Consider the following 16,951-nt stretch of genomic DNA (forward strand, 5'->3'; position numbering starts at 1 on the left):
AGGATCTGCGAGGAATTCATGCATCACTGCACACACACACCTTGTGACATGCTAATCTTTTCTTATACATTTAAACTAAAGACATGCAGTACCCTGTCTTTTGTGAAACCAGAGCAGGGAACACAATCATCTTTACAATCACATTATAATGTCGGTGATACATTCATATGCTGTCAAAGTCTTATTCCTTTCATTACAAAGCATTGTGCAGAAGAGATTAACAGACAAAATAAAAAGTCTTCCTATGTTAAGAGACCATAGTGGTCATTCATCTACATTGTCTGAAGGTGGCGTGCAACTGGGAGAGATCCGGGTGGATTCACACGTTAGTTCAGGTGGGATCCAGGGTGGCTGTCCTGGTTCCTCTGCCCGACAAAAACACAGCAGTGTGTCAATGCAGCTAGATGTCGCCCAGTCCAGCTCACAACACATGGCTGGTATAGCACAAAATGTCCTGTTCTACGAATCTCGTTCAGCATCAAAGTGAAGTGTACATGGTTATGTACAAGATATGTACACAAAAAAGTGCAAAGTAGCATTGTTCACGCATCAAAAAGTTAAACACTGTTCTTATGTTTCTGCTTGTAGAGTATTTGCTCTATGCATGTTCAGGCCTTAAGCACAGCCAAACAGATTTGGAGCAATTCTGAACTTACTCCTCTGGTGTTTAGTCATGCTAACACAAAGGAGAGAGATACAGTAGCAGAAAAACTAAAAGTCATACTGTCATTTCCAGAATCAAGTATGAAATATAACGGGTTGATTCTCTAAGTTGAAGCTGCCGAAGTCTTCCAAAAAATCCCAAAAGTGCAAACATGTCAAGACTTCACAATACTGGTGGTCTGTTTGAAAGAAGGGGTACCTGGGAGTGACATCATAAAAATTGCCAAAATGGCAGAAGAAAAAGTAATGGTGATTAAAAGAGTGAAGATTTCGGAAGAGATTTCTTTGGGCTCAGCGCTTTAAAGACCATTAATAAAATAAAATAAAAATAATTAAAAAATAAATTCTAAATGAACACTCCCATGATAAGGCGCGGGACATAGAGAGGGATTGTGGTTCACGTATAACATCAACCAAGGTCATCAGAAACATCAAAAGATGCCTTTCTGTCACAATAAATAATGTTTTTACTTTTTACTGCACAAACGGAGCCTCAAGGCAACAATCTTAAAATCTCAAACACAAGAAAATCATGACGAAATCCAGAACAACAATGACACTGAACTTAAACCACACAAAGGGGATTATTAGTAATGATGTACAGAAAAAAGACAAAAAAATAGAAAACTAGTAGAACCTGGTGGCATGTTGCTGTTAAATGAATAGGCATTTTAGGAAATATGCCTATTTGCTGCCAGCCAGCAGCCGATTAGCTTAGCTTAACATACAGGGAGACGGCTAGCCCTTCTCTGTAGAATAGTAATAAAAATCCATCTACCAGCTCCTCAAAAAACAATAATTACAATGATATGTCTTTTTTGTTTATTTTGTATAACCCTAATCCTAGTGTAAAAAAAACAATTTTCTGTTCTGTTATATCACTTATTAACCACAGAGTGGTCTTCGAAGTCTCCTCTGAATAGGCATATTTCCCAAAATGTCAAACTTGAACTTGAAGTAAAAGATGTGTGTGTGTGTGTGTGTGTGTGTGTGTGTGTGTGTGTGTGTGTGTGTGTGTGTGTGTGTGTGTGTGTGTGTGTGTGTGTGTGTGTGTGTGTGTGTGTGTGTGTGTGTGTGTGTGTGTGTGTGTGTGTGTGTGTGTGTGGATGGGTATGCCCCCTGTAGTTCATACGGCTCATCTAAAGAGGTGACTTGACGGCTTGCAGTTCAGTGTGAGTTGGCGGGAGCTGTAGCCGGACATGCCGATCCCCATGAAACCCAGCAAGATGGCCATACGCGGCATCACAAGGCCTTCCCGGCTCTGCAGCACATTCTGGGCTGCTTGAGTCTGAAAGAGAGAGTATGAGTCACCACCCATGTAGCCACGACAACCACCACCAGGCACAATCATCACCAGGGACGATGATGAACAAAGCAGTGTGCCAGCAACGTTCCTCCTGGTCCTGGCCGCAGTAGAGTCCTTAAAGAAGTGACTCTGGTCACGCACTTGCTTCATCCCAGCGATGGCCTTACCATAAGGGAAGAGCCGCACTACAGTCTCCATTTTGTCAAGTTTCAATACCCCTTTTACCTAATACAGTCATTGCCTGTTTATCAGTCCTGTGCAGGTTTGGAGACATCTCAAAAATTTGAGCCAATCCAAGACATGTCCTAAAGTAAGATATAAATTTGATTAAGAAAATTCTCAACTTTTTAGGGCTAAATACACAATTTCAAAACTCAATGGATTATCTGAAAAATACAATATGACACAGCTAAAATATGGATTTTTTTAAATACTTGATGAAAAGTTTTTACATACAGTATATCTTCACAGGACAGCAACAACAGTGCACAACAAGTACAATACAGTAATGCTATTTCATCAAGTGAGAATAGTCTAAAATGAATTCTGATTAGCTGAGAAATAGATAATGAGGTTTGAAAGTGTCCATTTTTGAAATAAACACAAGCCACACTGTAGGTTCATGAAACCATAGTTGCAGGTCTCTGAAATACCCAGCAGGGTGATTAGGAACATGGAGCTCATGCTATTCCTCTGGAGATCCAATTACAGGGCATTTACCTGACCATGGGGAGCTAGGTACACCTGATTTAAATCCATTTAAAAGACAGGTTGCTGAAATTTTTTTTAAATCCTGCCATGACACACACAAAAATAGGCATTTTGTGCAAAAATTAAAAAAAATCCTCTTATGTGTCCTCATACGTGACAAATAAAGCTGATTCTGATTCTGAGTCAATAAAAACCTAATTTCTATTTATGTTGACCTTTTCTTCAGGTATCAATAAGATGGTTCAGCTCAAACATTTAATATATTTAATGCAAACCAAAAGCAGCATTAAGAGAAAGTTGTTTTTGTTTAAAAACTACACACAAAGGCTCTGTTTGGCCCAATGCAAGGCAACTATTTAATGAAAGGGAAATGTGCAGGCCCAAGGCTCTAGATCTCAAAAGTCGTTTGTTATTAGAAACTCTAATGGAATTTGCTCCACTGTTACATCACTGCAGATGTCCCTCCATGTATGAGACTGTCATTATTCTATTTTAAGTGTAATATTGCCCTAAAGTATCTTACGCACCTGGAGGTATCTTATGTATCCAGGGGTCAGTCGAGGGATGCGAAAAAACATTGTTGTTGTTCTCTCCGGTGTTTCACAGATGAGACCACACAAGACTCTTCCAGCTCTTAGGACTGTCTGCTAGGCAACGTTGTCACACAGAGGGCCTCCCTCTGTGTCTCTCTGGCCTCAGTCTTCCCCACCAGGCTCTGGTAGTGGCGCTTCCCTGCAAAGACACGCTCTTTACTCCCTTACTCCCTTACTTGCACCAACACACACCTGCACTGTGATGATCTCCCTTAAGGGACACCGGTCCCCACAGGTAGTATATAAAGCCTTGGCTTCATTGCATAAACTGGTCACATGGTGTTTGGACTGTGTTTGTGTGTGTCTTCGTGTGTATGTGCATTTGTGTCAATGGAGGATTAGCAGAGGAACTGCAGTTGCAATGGATTATACCTGGGAGAAGTTCTAAGTCCATTGGCCACCAATTATGTAGGGAAGGCGCACACAGCCTTATCAACCCATGACAAAGCAACACTGCCATGACGTCCGCTGGGGTTACTAAGAAGCAATTTAACAATTAGGTACAATTAAAAGGCAAATTGCATTACAGTGGAAGCAGTCCAGATGTTTACAGACATAACAAAACATGTTCGGTATACATATATCCCTTTGATTTATTCATTTCATCCCTATCATTATATATATATATATATATATATATATATATATATATATATATATATATATATATATATATATATATATATATATATATATATATATATATATATATATATATATATAGGGTCATGGATGGGCGGGCTGCAGCCAAGCATGCATTGAATAAAAAGCAGGGAAACATTGTAGAAATGTTGCCACTTCAACTCTTTATCTGGGCTAACACATTTACAGCCAATTAGTCCTTACAAATTATCTATATTATCTTACATAAAGCAAGATTTTTACAAATTTTAGATGCTTCATTTTAAAAATGCATCAAGAAACATCATGTAGGCTGATTAAAAAACTATTTTTGCAAAAGTATATTGTAAAGAACAAAAAATCAATCAATCACTTTCTGAAAGGGTGAAGCAGAATGAATAGGCGTGTGCTTTGCCAGCAAAATTCGCAAGTAAATAAACACACACAAAAACGTGTGAGTGAAGCCATCGCCAGTGCCCTGAAGAAGTCAGGTCTATCTTCTAACATAGATTACAAAATGTTTGTTCAATATTCTAAAATGTGTCGAAGAATTAAACCTTGCTTGAGTGCTTTCTTCAGTAAACCTGTCACAAAACAGGGTATTGACACTGTATCTTATAAGAAGGATTTCACAGACTCCTTAATTAAGGCATGCAATGCAATTATTTGTTCGCTTTGAGCTGCATTGCAAAAGGAAAAGAGTTAACACTTAATAACCAAACAATATATACTGTACCTGGCTCAGTGCTGACATTTTGAAAATACACTCAAAGGAGGATTCATTTAGCCTGTTGGACAACAATAATTTTTCACACAATGTGCAGACAGTCTGGAGCCAAAAAGACATGTTCCTGCATGACTTTTTTTCACACAGGAAAGCACAGAGGCCTATTTTCATAAACCATTGTAAAGCACCACTGGAAATAGCCTAATGATTATTTTGAAGGACAGCTCAGGATCCCTTAACTCACATGCCAGGAACGGATTAGCCCAATGTAACAGACTTGCAAGACTGATTAAAGGGAAAAAAATCTAATCACTTAATCACACAAACAAACACACACACACACACACACACACACACACACACACACACACACACACACACACACACACACTCATGATATTCTTTGATATTCTTGGGCACTAATAAATCAAAAAACATTTCGCTAAGAAAAATGGAAGTCACTTTCACTATATGTAGGGCTATTTATCCAGGCCAAGTTAACTGTGATTACTTACAGGCCTGTTTATTGTTAGTTTTCAGGAGAGTTGTTATTATATTCCGAACTTTCTTGGGACTGCAGATTAGAAAAATACAGACAGAAAACAACAATTTGACAATGAATCGTAATCAAATGAAATCTTGATAAAAGACATGCTAATAAAAACTACTCACCTAGAGAAGCAACTGGAGTCCCAGCCAGTGACAAACCAGCTGCAGTGGAAACCCAGTGTTCCATGTCTCTTTCTATAACTTCAATATTTCATCAACAACACAGGAATTACCCTTTGTACATAATATATAATAAAAAATGACTCAACGTAATTAAAGCGGGCCTCACAAATTAAATGAATGCAATGAATAAAACTAACATGATAACAACAAAACACACAGGCACTTGCATAGACAGTCCTTACGTAAGGCGCATCATTACTGCGTGTCGTCAGAAAAGGAAGGACCCCTGAAATCTGTAGAAACAGAACGCGGGCTAATGTAAACTTCCAAAAACAGTATTTATAACAAAAGTTTCAATGCAAATAAAACTCCAACTGGGAGAGCTCGAAACATATGCGGAATTTACGTTTTGTCGCTGCTGTGTCGCCACAGAAGAGTGAAGTTCTTCTTCTGAGCTGGTAAAAACAAGCTGGCTAATTTGGAGAGCTAGCTAGCTAACGTTAACAGCTAAAGCTGCTAACGTTTCGCTAACAGCTAAAGCTGCTAATGTTACAGCTGCGCAGTTTCGTTTCACAGAAAAACACCGAAAACACTCACATTGACACTAACCAGACAAGTCTGTTTACTTTAGCTGTGTGCTATTGTGTGCAATAATATATTTTGCAGAGTGGCATGGGTTACCTTTACCAAACTTTGATAGCTGGCTTCTGCTAACTACAACACAACCACAGAGGTAACTGTTCATATTTGCAGGACATTTATTCTCAGATTTCAACGTTAAAATTGTCATGTTCTGACAACGTGGAGTATTAGAATCAAAATACTTTATTGATCCCCTCAGGGAAATTGTTTAGTTGCAGTTGGTCACAGTCAAATTCAAGACTTTGCTTCAGTTATATGTAATGTTTACTACCCACAGTTTACGCCCTTAGCGAATGTAATTTTAATACACAAGAGGCGCAAACTGGGGCTAACGTTAGATGTACCAAGATAACCATGCGAGCTGTTTGAGTGATCGATTATCTGAAGCCTGTATCTATGTTTGATGACAGTGCTGCCTTTACCTACGTTACATTTATTACCAAGACAGAAATGCCGTCCCTCAACACTTAAACATGCATGTTTTTATTGTGCCTGATTGGGAATTTCTTACTTTCCTGAAATTTATTTTTGTCGACCCACAGAAAACAGCAAAAAACAAAGAAATGTGCACCTTTTTTTACTTTGCATAAATTAGACCAAACAGAGCGGAATTTTGGTGGCCAGATGAGGATTCACTGTTGTAGTGGTCACTGTTGAATAGACTTCACACATTTATTATTGAAATATGTTGAGCATGCATATGTAAGAAAATATGTAAGTCAGTGTATATGCATTGCTAACCATGCACCAGGCAGCTATTACAGCTGCAACTAAGTTATTTTCCTTTTTCATTTGTTTATTTTGTGAAGGTCAAACCAAATGTCAAATGCCAAAATATAACAGCTTAAGGCGATGTCTTGAAACTGTTTGAAAAACATGTTTAACACAATAATAAAAATGAAGAAAAATAACAAACTGTAGTCAAAAAGAAGCTGTTGTCACAGCTGTACAGTACATTAGGATTCTGCTTCTCTGTTCTATTTCATTTAGTTTAAAATTACCTTAATCCATGGTTGAGTATTCCTGTCACAGCCCTTAGTCTTCTCCTATATTCTCTGTATGCTGTTGCACCTCATCCATCAGACAGTATCTTATTCTAACTATATTGTCCTCTGTGCTGGGTTTCAGCCAGGATGAAGAGAAGAGCTGAATCAGCGCCAGCACCAGGGCAGGGGCCAAAGAAGTCTCGTGATGACAGCAGCTCAGATGAAGAATCACAATTATCCAGACAGGGTATATAGATTCATTTTCCCCCTCTAAACAATGTCTGCCATCATTTAAGATAGAAGTCTTGATATTTTACATGCCATAGTTACTATTGAAAGCCACTGTCTTTAATAAATTATGCACTACTCCAAGCTAGGATTTGACAGAGTGGTGGATAAAGTACTCAGATACTGTTTATGCAAAAGTTCTGCATTCAAAATCTTACTCAAATAAAAGAACAACGTATCAAAATATACATACCATATATAAATAAACATACTGTATATATACCAAAAGTAAAAGTACTAATTATGCAGAGTGGCCCATTTAAGAATCATATACAGGAATTTTATAACATTACATTTTAATGTTGCAGCTGGTAAAAAAGTAAAGCTCATTTTAATTGCTTTAGATAGCTTAACCTATAAAAATAGCATAATTCATTAGCTGATTTATATTAATAACCTAAATCTGCAAAGTAACTAGTAACTAAAACTGTAATGTAATAATGTAGTGGAGTAAAAGCATGAAGTAGCATGAAATGGAAATACTGAAGTAAAATACAAGTACCTCAAAATTGCACTGAAGGTCAGTACTTGAGTAAATGTTCTTAGATTCATTTCACTACTGGATTAAGGTATTTCAAGTCATTCAGTGGAGCTATGATCTGCAATCTTAATTAACAATTTAGTATGGTAGAATCCAAGAAGATACCCTAAGGCTGTGGTTTTGCCTTATTTTTTAACTCATTTCAGCACAAGATTGTAATGCTGGAGAGTGATTTGATGAGCATTGTGTCTGCCTGTTCCTGTTCCTACATGAATAGTTTGCGTCTGTTTGTTTCTGTTTCCCATCTAGACTCGAGCCAAAATGATTCCCTCAGTGACCAGGAGGATCACCGACCGGGATTCTCCATGCCCTCCATATCATCCTTTGATGACCAAGACACTGACCCCTCAAATGTCTCTGCCAACTTCTCCATGTACAACAGTGTGTCCCAGAAACTCATGGTAAAGTACCAAAACCTGCACTAACACTGTCTCAGAGTCTGTGTTGCAGAATTTTGGATAATACATACACACTTCTTAGATAGATTAGGACATTTGCAGTTTATTTAGCAAAATATTAAGAAGAATCAGAGTTTTATGTCACTGTCTTTTCTTAACTCCCTCATTCTCTTACACCTTTAGGCCAAGATGGGTTTCCGTGAGGGTGAGGGTCTGGGGAAGTTTGGCCAGGGACGCAAAGAGATTGTGGAGGCCTCTACTCAGCGAGGCAGAAGGGGTCTGGGTCTCACCCTGCAGGGCTTTCAGGGGGAGCTCAATGTTGACTGGCGAGATGAACCAGAGGTACACAGCAGTAAATAATAACCATGTAATGTTTGTAGTGGTGTTTTTTGGTAAATTGTGTTAATTGTCTATAATTAAACAATGAATTGTGTTTTCATTTTTTTTACTTTTGAGAACAATTAAATTATGTTTACGTCACATCACCATGATCTGTTTCCCATCTCTGTTTCTTTTTTATTTGTCCGTCCAGCCCAGTGCCATAGAGAAGGTAGACTGGTTTCCAGAATGCACCACAGAGAACCCAGATGCAGATGAGCTAAGGGACTGGATGAAACTGGGAGTGGTAAAAAAACAGACACTTAAAGACACTCACTTATATACAGGCCTGGTTGAGGATTGTGTACTGTATATTTATATCAATCAATCATATGTTCACTCAGGCACACTCTTTTGCCTCATATGTATACATTTTGTTTTTGACTGCTTACAGAGAAAACTAAAGATTGAGGACGAGACAGAGTTTTGCACTGAAGATCTCCTGCACACTCTTTTAAGGTGCAAGGTGAGTTAAAACTTCTGTTTCATTTATATCCCATTTCTATTTCATACAAGAACATAATATAACACAATCTATGTTGAAATACTTCAGCAGTATATATCTAATACTCAAACAAACAGGAGGGTGAATAAGCTAGAAGGTATTAACCCTGCAAGAAGACCATGGCCAGTTTTAGGCTCACAAACCAAGTGAAGCTCTACTGGATCTAGTGTGAATGTTCCATGTAATGGTTGGGTTAAATATTTGTATTGCTTAGATAATGCACTGTATTGTGGGGAACAAGGATATCAATAGCCTTTTCTTTGTATAAAGCTCTGTGAATAGCCTTCTACACTGGATGGAAACAGATCACAATGCTGTATTATTCCTGAGTTGTTTAACCACTGTGTCTGTATGATCTTCAGTCAATATTTGATAACCTGGAAGGCGAGGAGATGAGGAGAGCACGGACACGCTCCAACCCTTACGAAACAATTAGAGGAGGCATCTTCCTCAACAGGTCAGTCTTTAAATAGACTGAAAATGACAAGTTTGAAAAATCCTTGTAGATAATATTGTGTAACTGATTGGCTTCTTTAAATTTTCATTTAATTTCATTTCTTTTGCACGTTTTGAAAATAAAATCTACCTATCTATTAATGGCTGCTTTTTGAATGATAGGCAATGTAAAACATATTGGTGTGTGTGTGTGTGTGTGTGTGTGTGTGTGTGTGTGTGTGTGTGTGTGTGTGTGTGTGTGTGTGTGTGTGTGTGTAAGTGTAAACACTCATTTTTATATATCATTTGTTTAGAAGTTATTTGAATATAAAATCAGATAAAAATATCCCAGTGAGTTTTAACATGGAGTAAAGATTACTCTGTAGTGTGCCAGCCCTTTAAAGGCCAACACAAGTTATGTTCTTTCTGTATTTAGAGCAGCTATGAAAATGTCCAATATCGACCACTGCTTCGACCAAATGTTCACCAACCCAAAGGATTCACAAGGGGTGAGTTGGTCAAAGTAACAGCTGATATGTGTTGCAGTGAACTTTTGTTGTAGCAGAACACACAGAGGCCCATATAAACAGATGGCGAGACAAACCTCTCTCACTATGTAGAAACCTCTGACAAAGGACCGCGAAGGCGAGCTTCTGTACTTCGGTGACGTCTGTGCTGGGCCTGGAGGCTTTTCAGAGTATATTCTGTGGAAGAGGCGTTGGCATGCCAAGGGGTTTGGCATGACGCTAAAAGGACCCTGTGACTTCAAACTGGAAGATTTCTATTCAGCGCCGAGTGAGCTGTTTGAGCCTTACTATGGTACGCACACGTCATGCTCAGGGGGAGAACAGAACCTGGTCACGTCTCAGATGATGAATGATTCAGTAAAGCTTGACCTCTGTATGTCCCAGGTGAGGGAGGGGTGGACGGGGACGGAGACATCACTCGGCCAGAAAACATTACTGCCTTCCGAAACTTTGTCCTGGAGAGTACAGAGAGAAGAGGGCTACACTTCCTCATGGCAGATGGGGTGAGACTATTTCACTTATGCATTGTATTTTTAAAACCACTGCTCTGCATCAAAGCATCTAAAATGTACATATCAAACAGAAGATGAGGTCAGAGATTGCTGCTGTTTTTTGGCTGAAGTGAGAATTTCCGATTTTGTTTACCGATTACTTTGGATTTGATGGCGGTCTTGCGTAGGGTTTTTCTGTGGAAGGCCAGGAAAACATCCAGGAGATCCTGAGCAAACAGCTGCTGCTCTGTCAGTTCCTCACTGCCATCTCTACACTCAGGACAGGTATGGGGCTACATTGTTCAAGAATGGATGAGTCACCCAGTTAGTCAGCATTTCTGTCTCTGTATTTCTGTGCACATGTACTTGATGTTTGTGTTAGGGTGCAAATTAGATGATAGTGGCACTCTTTGTCATCTCCAGGTGGTCACTTTGTCTGTAAGACTTTTGACCTCTTCACTCCCTTCAGTGTGGGTTTGGTCTACCTGCTCTATCACTGCTTCGACAGGATCTGTCTCTTCAAACCTGTCACCAGCAGGCCTGCCAACTCTGAGAGGTGGGGCTGTGTGTGTGTGGAAATGTACTCTATGTGCAAGAAGATCTGTGTGAAGTTTGATACTTATGCAGGGTTATTATTTTATTTTAGGTGATTATTATCTATAATATACATATGTGCTTGTTCACTGACATAAATTCATGTCTTCAGGGTGGTTCATAATATCTTTTTAAACTTTGGATAACTGGCACATTTTTAAAACAAATATTGGATTTTTTTTTGTTTAACCTTTAGCCAGTTGAAAACAAATCAAAGCCTGAAACAGGTAATAGGTCATGAACAGATCTAGTGCCACAGTGGCATGGTGCCCACACACAGTAGGTTTCATTTTAATATTTATCGCTGATGGGAAAAACCACATAAAGAGCATCTTCAACATATTAAGGGATCCCATGTTAGACATTCCCTCTTATTTTCTTTTTCCCTTATTTCACAGGTTCATTTAACCTTAGTGGGGTTCTTCACACATAATGTGGCTGTGCAGACAAAACGTAAACAAAATATGAATTAAATACTGGAATGACAGATATTGGTTCCACTTTTAAAGTTCAGTAATAATCTGGGAGTCGCAGCTTTCAGTTACCTGGAAGAAACATATATTTTCTCTCATATTTGGATTTGTTACCTCCTGTGTGAAGGGACGTATATCCTCACCATAGTGACCATAGTAACTATACTCAAAATTACAATTAGGTTTAGACAAGTTAGACATGACATCTCAATTGGAGGACATGGGATAGTCTCTTTGCTATAGATGCAGTTTTTCTTTTAGACTAAGAAGAGACAATTCTTGCTTCTGTTAAACCCTTCTGGCTCATTGGTATCTGCAGGTACATAGTGTGTCGTGGTCTGAAGCCCGGTTCAGACGCCGTCAGGGAATACATGTTCAGAATCAACCTGAAACTGAACCAGCTGAGAAACACAGACACCGATGTTACAGAAGTGGTTCCCCTGAGCATCATTAAGGAAGACACAGACTTCTACCAGTTTATGGTCAACTCCAATGAGAGGTAGAGACACCCAATATTCCTTAAGGCCATTAAGGCCTTTAATCTATTCATTTCAATCCGAGTGACTGACAGACATTTAATTATCTCTCCCTGCAGCCTCTGTGTAGTCCAGATCAAGGCCTTGGCTAAGATCCACGCCTATGTTGTAGACCAGTGAGTAGCCTGTCTTGTACTTGTCTAGGTACATTTATCTCTGTTGCAGTATAGCTACTGTATATGGGATGGTGTTTATGTATGCAACTGACTGTGATGTTGGTTCCTCTAGGACCCTATCAGAGCCGAAGCAAGCAGACATTAGGAAGGAGTGTCTGAAACTGTGGGGGGTGAGTGGAGAAACTGTTTTTATCTATATATATATATATATATATATATATATATATATATATATATATACAGTTGTATTCTTTATTATGTTATTCCAATCCTAAATACATTCCATGTCCATTTCCAGGTTCCAGACAAGGCCAGAGTCACTCCTGCTTCCTCAGACCCAAAGTCCAAATTCTACGAACTGATTAAGGTCCTTTAATAAATCTGGGATTGAAAAAATAACCTTCTGCAAATAATTTAATAATAATTTATACTGTTCATTGATCCCCAGTGGAAAAAATTACAATTGCAGATAAATGTGTGCTGTCAGAGAATACCATTTGTCAATAATAAAAGTAAAGTAATACAAGTTATGCATATTTGTGCACTTAATAAGGTAATTCCTAAACACTATTTCCCAGAGGTTGAGATTTTGTTGTCTAAAATACAATTTTAAAACAAATGTTATGTATTTAGTTGGCCTATCACTTAAATTCCAGTAATGGGTAGCACTGTTGTAAATCCGCTGGTTTGACATGTTAAATGGGTCTCCATATCTGTCTTTCTCTCTGTCTCGATCTGTTGCTCCTCAGAACTCAGATGTGGAGCCGTTTCAGTGTAAGATCACTCCTCTTAACTCAACTACACTTGAGAAGTTGCGTCATATTCTGGACCATAGGTGCATTGTTGGAGGTGGAGAGCAGATCTTCCTTCTAGCGATGGGGGTGAGTCTTAAGAGCCTTGTGTTTTGTCTCACTGCACTGTGGTAATGTATTTTTCACACAACTTAGACAATCCTTTTTTGTACCCAGTATATATAATTAGTCTTTTTCAAGATTTCCCATATTTGATATCAGATAGCCGCTCCCATACTGTATGCATTAATGGGACAGCCAGGCCAGTATCGTCACATTCATCTATTTGCTGTGTAAGATGTTTACTTTTCTCCTGGAAAAGGTTAAAATGCAGAGCTGACAGTGCAATCTATCCACCCCTAATGTTTTTATTCATAGGGATGGTGGTGACTAGAAAGGCTTTACTGCTTTTTTTTTAAAGCATGGTAGCCTATGATTAAACCTGTTTTCATCTCCTTAACTGTTCTTTCCCTTTCCCCTTGTCTTATGTAGAAGTCTCAGATATATACCTGGGATGGGAAGATGCCTGTGCGCTGGAGGAAACTGGAGAATTTCAAGCTAGAGCTGCCAAGAGATACACTTCTAAGTGTGGAGATCGTCCAAGAGCTGAAGGGCGAGGTGAGAGGAGGGACTGTAAACAGATGAAAATTGGGAGCCAGGATCCTTAACTCTTTCAGCTTTGCTTCATTTTTGTTTATGCTAAAATAACAGTTGTTCTCATGAGATGATATGTACTTTTGGTGCATTGTGCTTTCTTGATCATTTGTTCCTAAAAGAGGCTTCAGGTCTCAAAGGTTGTAAAGCTCTGTTGCATTAGTATCCCTCTTCCCTGAAAAAGTAACAATTACACCCAAACAAGCTAGTTATTTGCTGCTTGTGGTAATGGTTTTACATGTACAGTATAAATATAGTTAATTTGGTCCTCAGGGTAAAGCTCAGCGCAGAATCAACGCTGTTCACGTAATGGATGCACTAATACTAAACGGCACTGATGTAAGAGATCAACACTTCAACCAACGGTAGGACAGCCGTTATTCATTAATACTTTTTGATCCTCAAAATGAGGAAAAAAATTACAATTCTCATCTCTCTGTAATGGATAAATTAATAACTTCTTATAAATAAATTAACCTGTATTGCAGTACAATGTTTCTTCATACCAGTTTTTCAGTAGTTAACTAAATAATGCTTGTCGTGTATCCAGGATCCAGATGGCTGAGAAGTTTGTGAAGGCAGTGGCCAAACCCAGTCGCCCAGACATGAACCCTATCAGGTATTCATTTAAATGAATTCAACCTTATGAATGCTGCTTTGTAATTTATTTTCAGGGATCTTATTCTCACTGGAAGCACCTGAAGAGTGGACAGTAGCGGAAGTAGCGGAGTTATATAATACTGAAACCCTTATAAAAAACAATGGTGAATGTCATGGAACTTTGAACACAAAGCTTATAAGTAGGTCTTAAACACCATGTCACATTTTCTGATCAAGAAAATCCAACATGGTCAGCAGGTTCATATGGCATTACAAAAAAACGCTTTTGACCGTACTCAAGAAATACAAATATTGCATATGAGTCTGTTTTTGTGACATTACAACCAGTTTGGAGGCCAAACATGGTCCAATATGCAGGTTAAACAAGATCTGATGTGGAAATGGAAGCCTCCAGTACACATACACTGGGAATGGATGTATATTTAAGAAGTTATAATTAGACTTTCTTTTGTAAAAAAAAAAAAAACACCAGACACAAATTGTTATTAATCTTAAAACATGTCTGGATGGGATCTGACATGTAACATCTTTGTTTTCCCAAACAGAGTGAAAGAGGTTTACAGGCTGGAGGAAATGGAGAAAATCTTTGTCAGGTAGGACAGGACGACTGTCCACTAAGCAACATGATCCAAAATGTATGCGGCCATGATTCATTTACTAAATGTTGAGGATTTTCTACTGGATTTTTCTTTTCCCATCCAGACTAGAGATGAAGGTGACGAAGAGTTCAGGAGGAGTCCCACGTCTGTCCTACACCGGCAGAGATGACCGACATTTCCTTCCCACCGGCCTTTACATCATTAAGACTGTCAATGGTACGTTTATTTGTTTGTGTTGCAGCTCAATGTCAAGAAGTGGCCCTTTAAAACTCTTGCAACTTTAATTTGCTTTAACCGTTTCAAAGCTTCGACAATCCTGTGAGCAACATACTTAAATTAGTTATATTTATTAGCAAAATATCTGTCTCCTCCACCTCTGTCCGTCAGAACCATGGACAATGGCATACAGCAAAAACTCTAAGATGAAGTTCTTCTATAATAAGACTACCAAGGACTCCACCTATGCAATGCCACCCAACGCTGCCGCCCCCTTCCAGTAAGTAGCGTCTTTTCTTCCCATTTTGTATTGATTAATGATTTATTAAGTTTCTATGAGATATTTTTTGTCATGTAGTGGGGGTGATAGAACCAGTTTATATGTAATAGCAGCCTTGATGATCTTAAGAATAAACAGTATGCTTTCTTTGTCTTCGTCTTCAGTGTTTGCCACTCTGAGCGGCTGTTCTGGGCCTGGGTGGACGGGGTGATCGTTCATGATTCGCAGACACGGATGGACCCTGGGAAACTGTCCAAAGATGAAGTTTTGTCCTTCGTCCGCCAGTATTACCAGCCCTGAAACGCTCCCGTAGCCCCAGAGCACCACCAGCTACAACCTAGACAAAGAATGCACTAACTTGTGGAGGATACAGAGCCTTAGAAAAGGTTATCCTACAACGCCTTAATTCATATTTATTTTGACAGTAAAAGAGGGATTCAAAAAATACTGCTTATTAAATCAACCAATACATATATCAAGTTTTATTAATCCCTGTTTTTGTTGTCCAGTTAAATATCAATTAATAAACTGTTTGTCAAGACCCTCTTGTTCCTCTATATTATGTCGCTTAGAGAAATTATTACCAGGTTGTAACTGGGGTTCTGGAGCTCATGTGAGGATTTTTTGCTGCTTTTTCCAACGGTGACATTTGAACTTTATGTAAGCAACAGACATTTGACAAACCACTTTGTCTTTCTGCCTTTTTCACTGTCCTTGGCTCTGCAAATTGTAATGAATAGGACTCGCCTCATAGGACAAATTAGAGACAAAAAGCTGCTGAATTGTCTCTTCATTGGCTTGCATGTCCCTGTAGATCAGGTTTTTGAAGTTCCGTGTGTGTGTGTGTGTGTGTGTGTGTGTGTGTGTGTGTGTGTGTGTGTGTGTGTGTGTGTGTGTGTGTGTGTGTGTGTGTGTGTGTGTGTGTGTGTGTGTGTGTTGTAGACAGAGTTATAAATGTTAAACTATGTATCCATTGTTATAGGAGAATTCCGGTGTATTTCAGCATGTAGCTGTTTTTTTTTGTCAGAGAGAAAAACTAAAACAATCACTGCTGCCTACACCATGTTATCCTCCTGCTACCGTTAGCACCCAACAAACTTTATTGGGCCAAACGTGTTTTAAGCCTCTAAACATGTTCAAAATGTCATTACAAGTGCCTACCCATGTGCAGTGATTCCTTCCGAGGGAACAGAAGGAATCTGACTGCTGTAGATGTGAAAGAAATGCAAGAAAGTAGCTGATTCAGCTCTGTTCAGCGTTGAGAGGCAGTATGGTAGATGATGATGTATGGTAGATGGTCCCTAAGCTCTCTAAGCTTAGAGACCATCTACAAACTACAACACAGAAAAGAGATAAAACTAAAATATGTAGGCTATCAATTTAAGGATAAAAAGGTAGTGTCTCCAAACTTACCTCAATTATAACTTGTCTCTAAGCATGTGCTTATTTTTGAAAATATGTTTGTATTTCTTTTCTGTGATGTAGTTTGTAGACGGCCCGAAGCACTCCTTGTAGTATCAACACAGGAACTAAACAGAGCTGAATCAGCACAACTTTCATGCATTTCTGTCACATCTACAGCAGTCA

General features: G+C 38.8%; 1 protein-coding gene across 3 annotated transcripts; it reads left to right on the forward strand.

Annotated features, from left to right (window-relative positions):
• The first annotated feature begins 5,515 nt into the window (after positions 1-5,515).
• Positions 5,516-16,124, forward strand: cmtr1 (cap methyltransferase 1). Of its 3 annotated transcripts, XM_032543213.1 has the most exons (25): positions 5,516-5,751; positions 5,960-6,026; positions 7,064-7,168; positions 8,000-8,151; positions 8,332-8,490; positions 8,681-8,773; positions 8,921-8,992; positions 9,394-9,488; positions 9,903-9,975; positions 10,087-10,285; positions 10,378-10,496; positions 10,673-10,769; positions 10,908-11,040; positions 11,871-12,050; positions 12,147-12,203; positions 12,316-12,373; positions 12,502-12,570; positions 12,953-13,084; positions 13,487-13,612; positions 13,922-14,013; positions 14,199-14,267; positions 14,815-14,862; positions 14,972-15,084; positions 15,256-15,364; positions 15,529-16,124. In XM_032543213.1, exons 3-25 carry the CDS (start codon positions 7,069-7,071, stop codon positions 15,662-15,664), a joined length of 2,481 nt encoding a protein of 826 aa, XP_032399104.1. In that variant the 5' UTR covers positions 5,516-5,751; positions 5,960-6,026; positions 7,064-7,068; the 3' UTR covers positions 15,665-16,124. The 3 variants fall into 3 exon arrangements, with proteins under 3 accessions (XP_032399104.1, XP_032399103.1, XP_032399105.1); XM_032543212.1 differs by having other exon boundaries at positions 5,516-6,026; XM_032543214.1 differs by lacking the exon at positions 5,960-6,026.
• Positions 16,125-16,951: the final 827 nt, after the last annotated feature.

The sequence above is a fragment of the Etheostoma spectabile genome, chromosome 18, assembly GCF_008692095.1.
Source record: "Etheostoma spectabile isolate EspeVRDwgs_2016 chromosome 18, UIUC_Espe_1.0, whole genome shotgun sequence".
Lineage (NCBI taxonomy): Eukaryota > Metazoa > Chordata > Actinopteri > Perciformes > Percidae > Etheostoma > Etheostoma spectabile.

Coding starts and splice junctions, on each gene's coding strand:
- cmtr1 (XM_032543212.1), top strand. CDS start 7,069: ATGAAGAGAAGAGCTGAATCAGCGCCAGCACCAGGGCAGGGGCCAAAG. Junction 9,489..9,902: donor GGAGGCATCTTCCTCAACAG/GTCAGTCTTTAA, acceptor TTCTGTATTTAG/AGCAGCTATGAAAATGTCCA. Junction 10,497..10,672: donor ACTTCCTCATGGCAGATGGG/GTGAGACTATTT, acceptor GGTCTTGCGTAG/GGTTTTTCTGTGGAAGGCCA.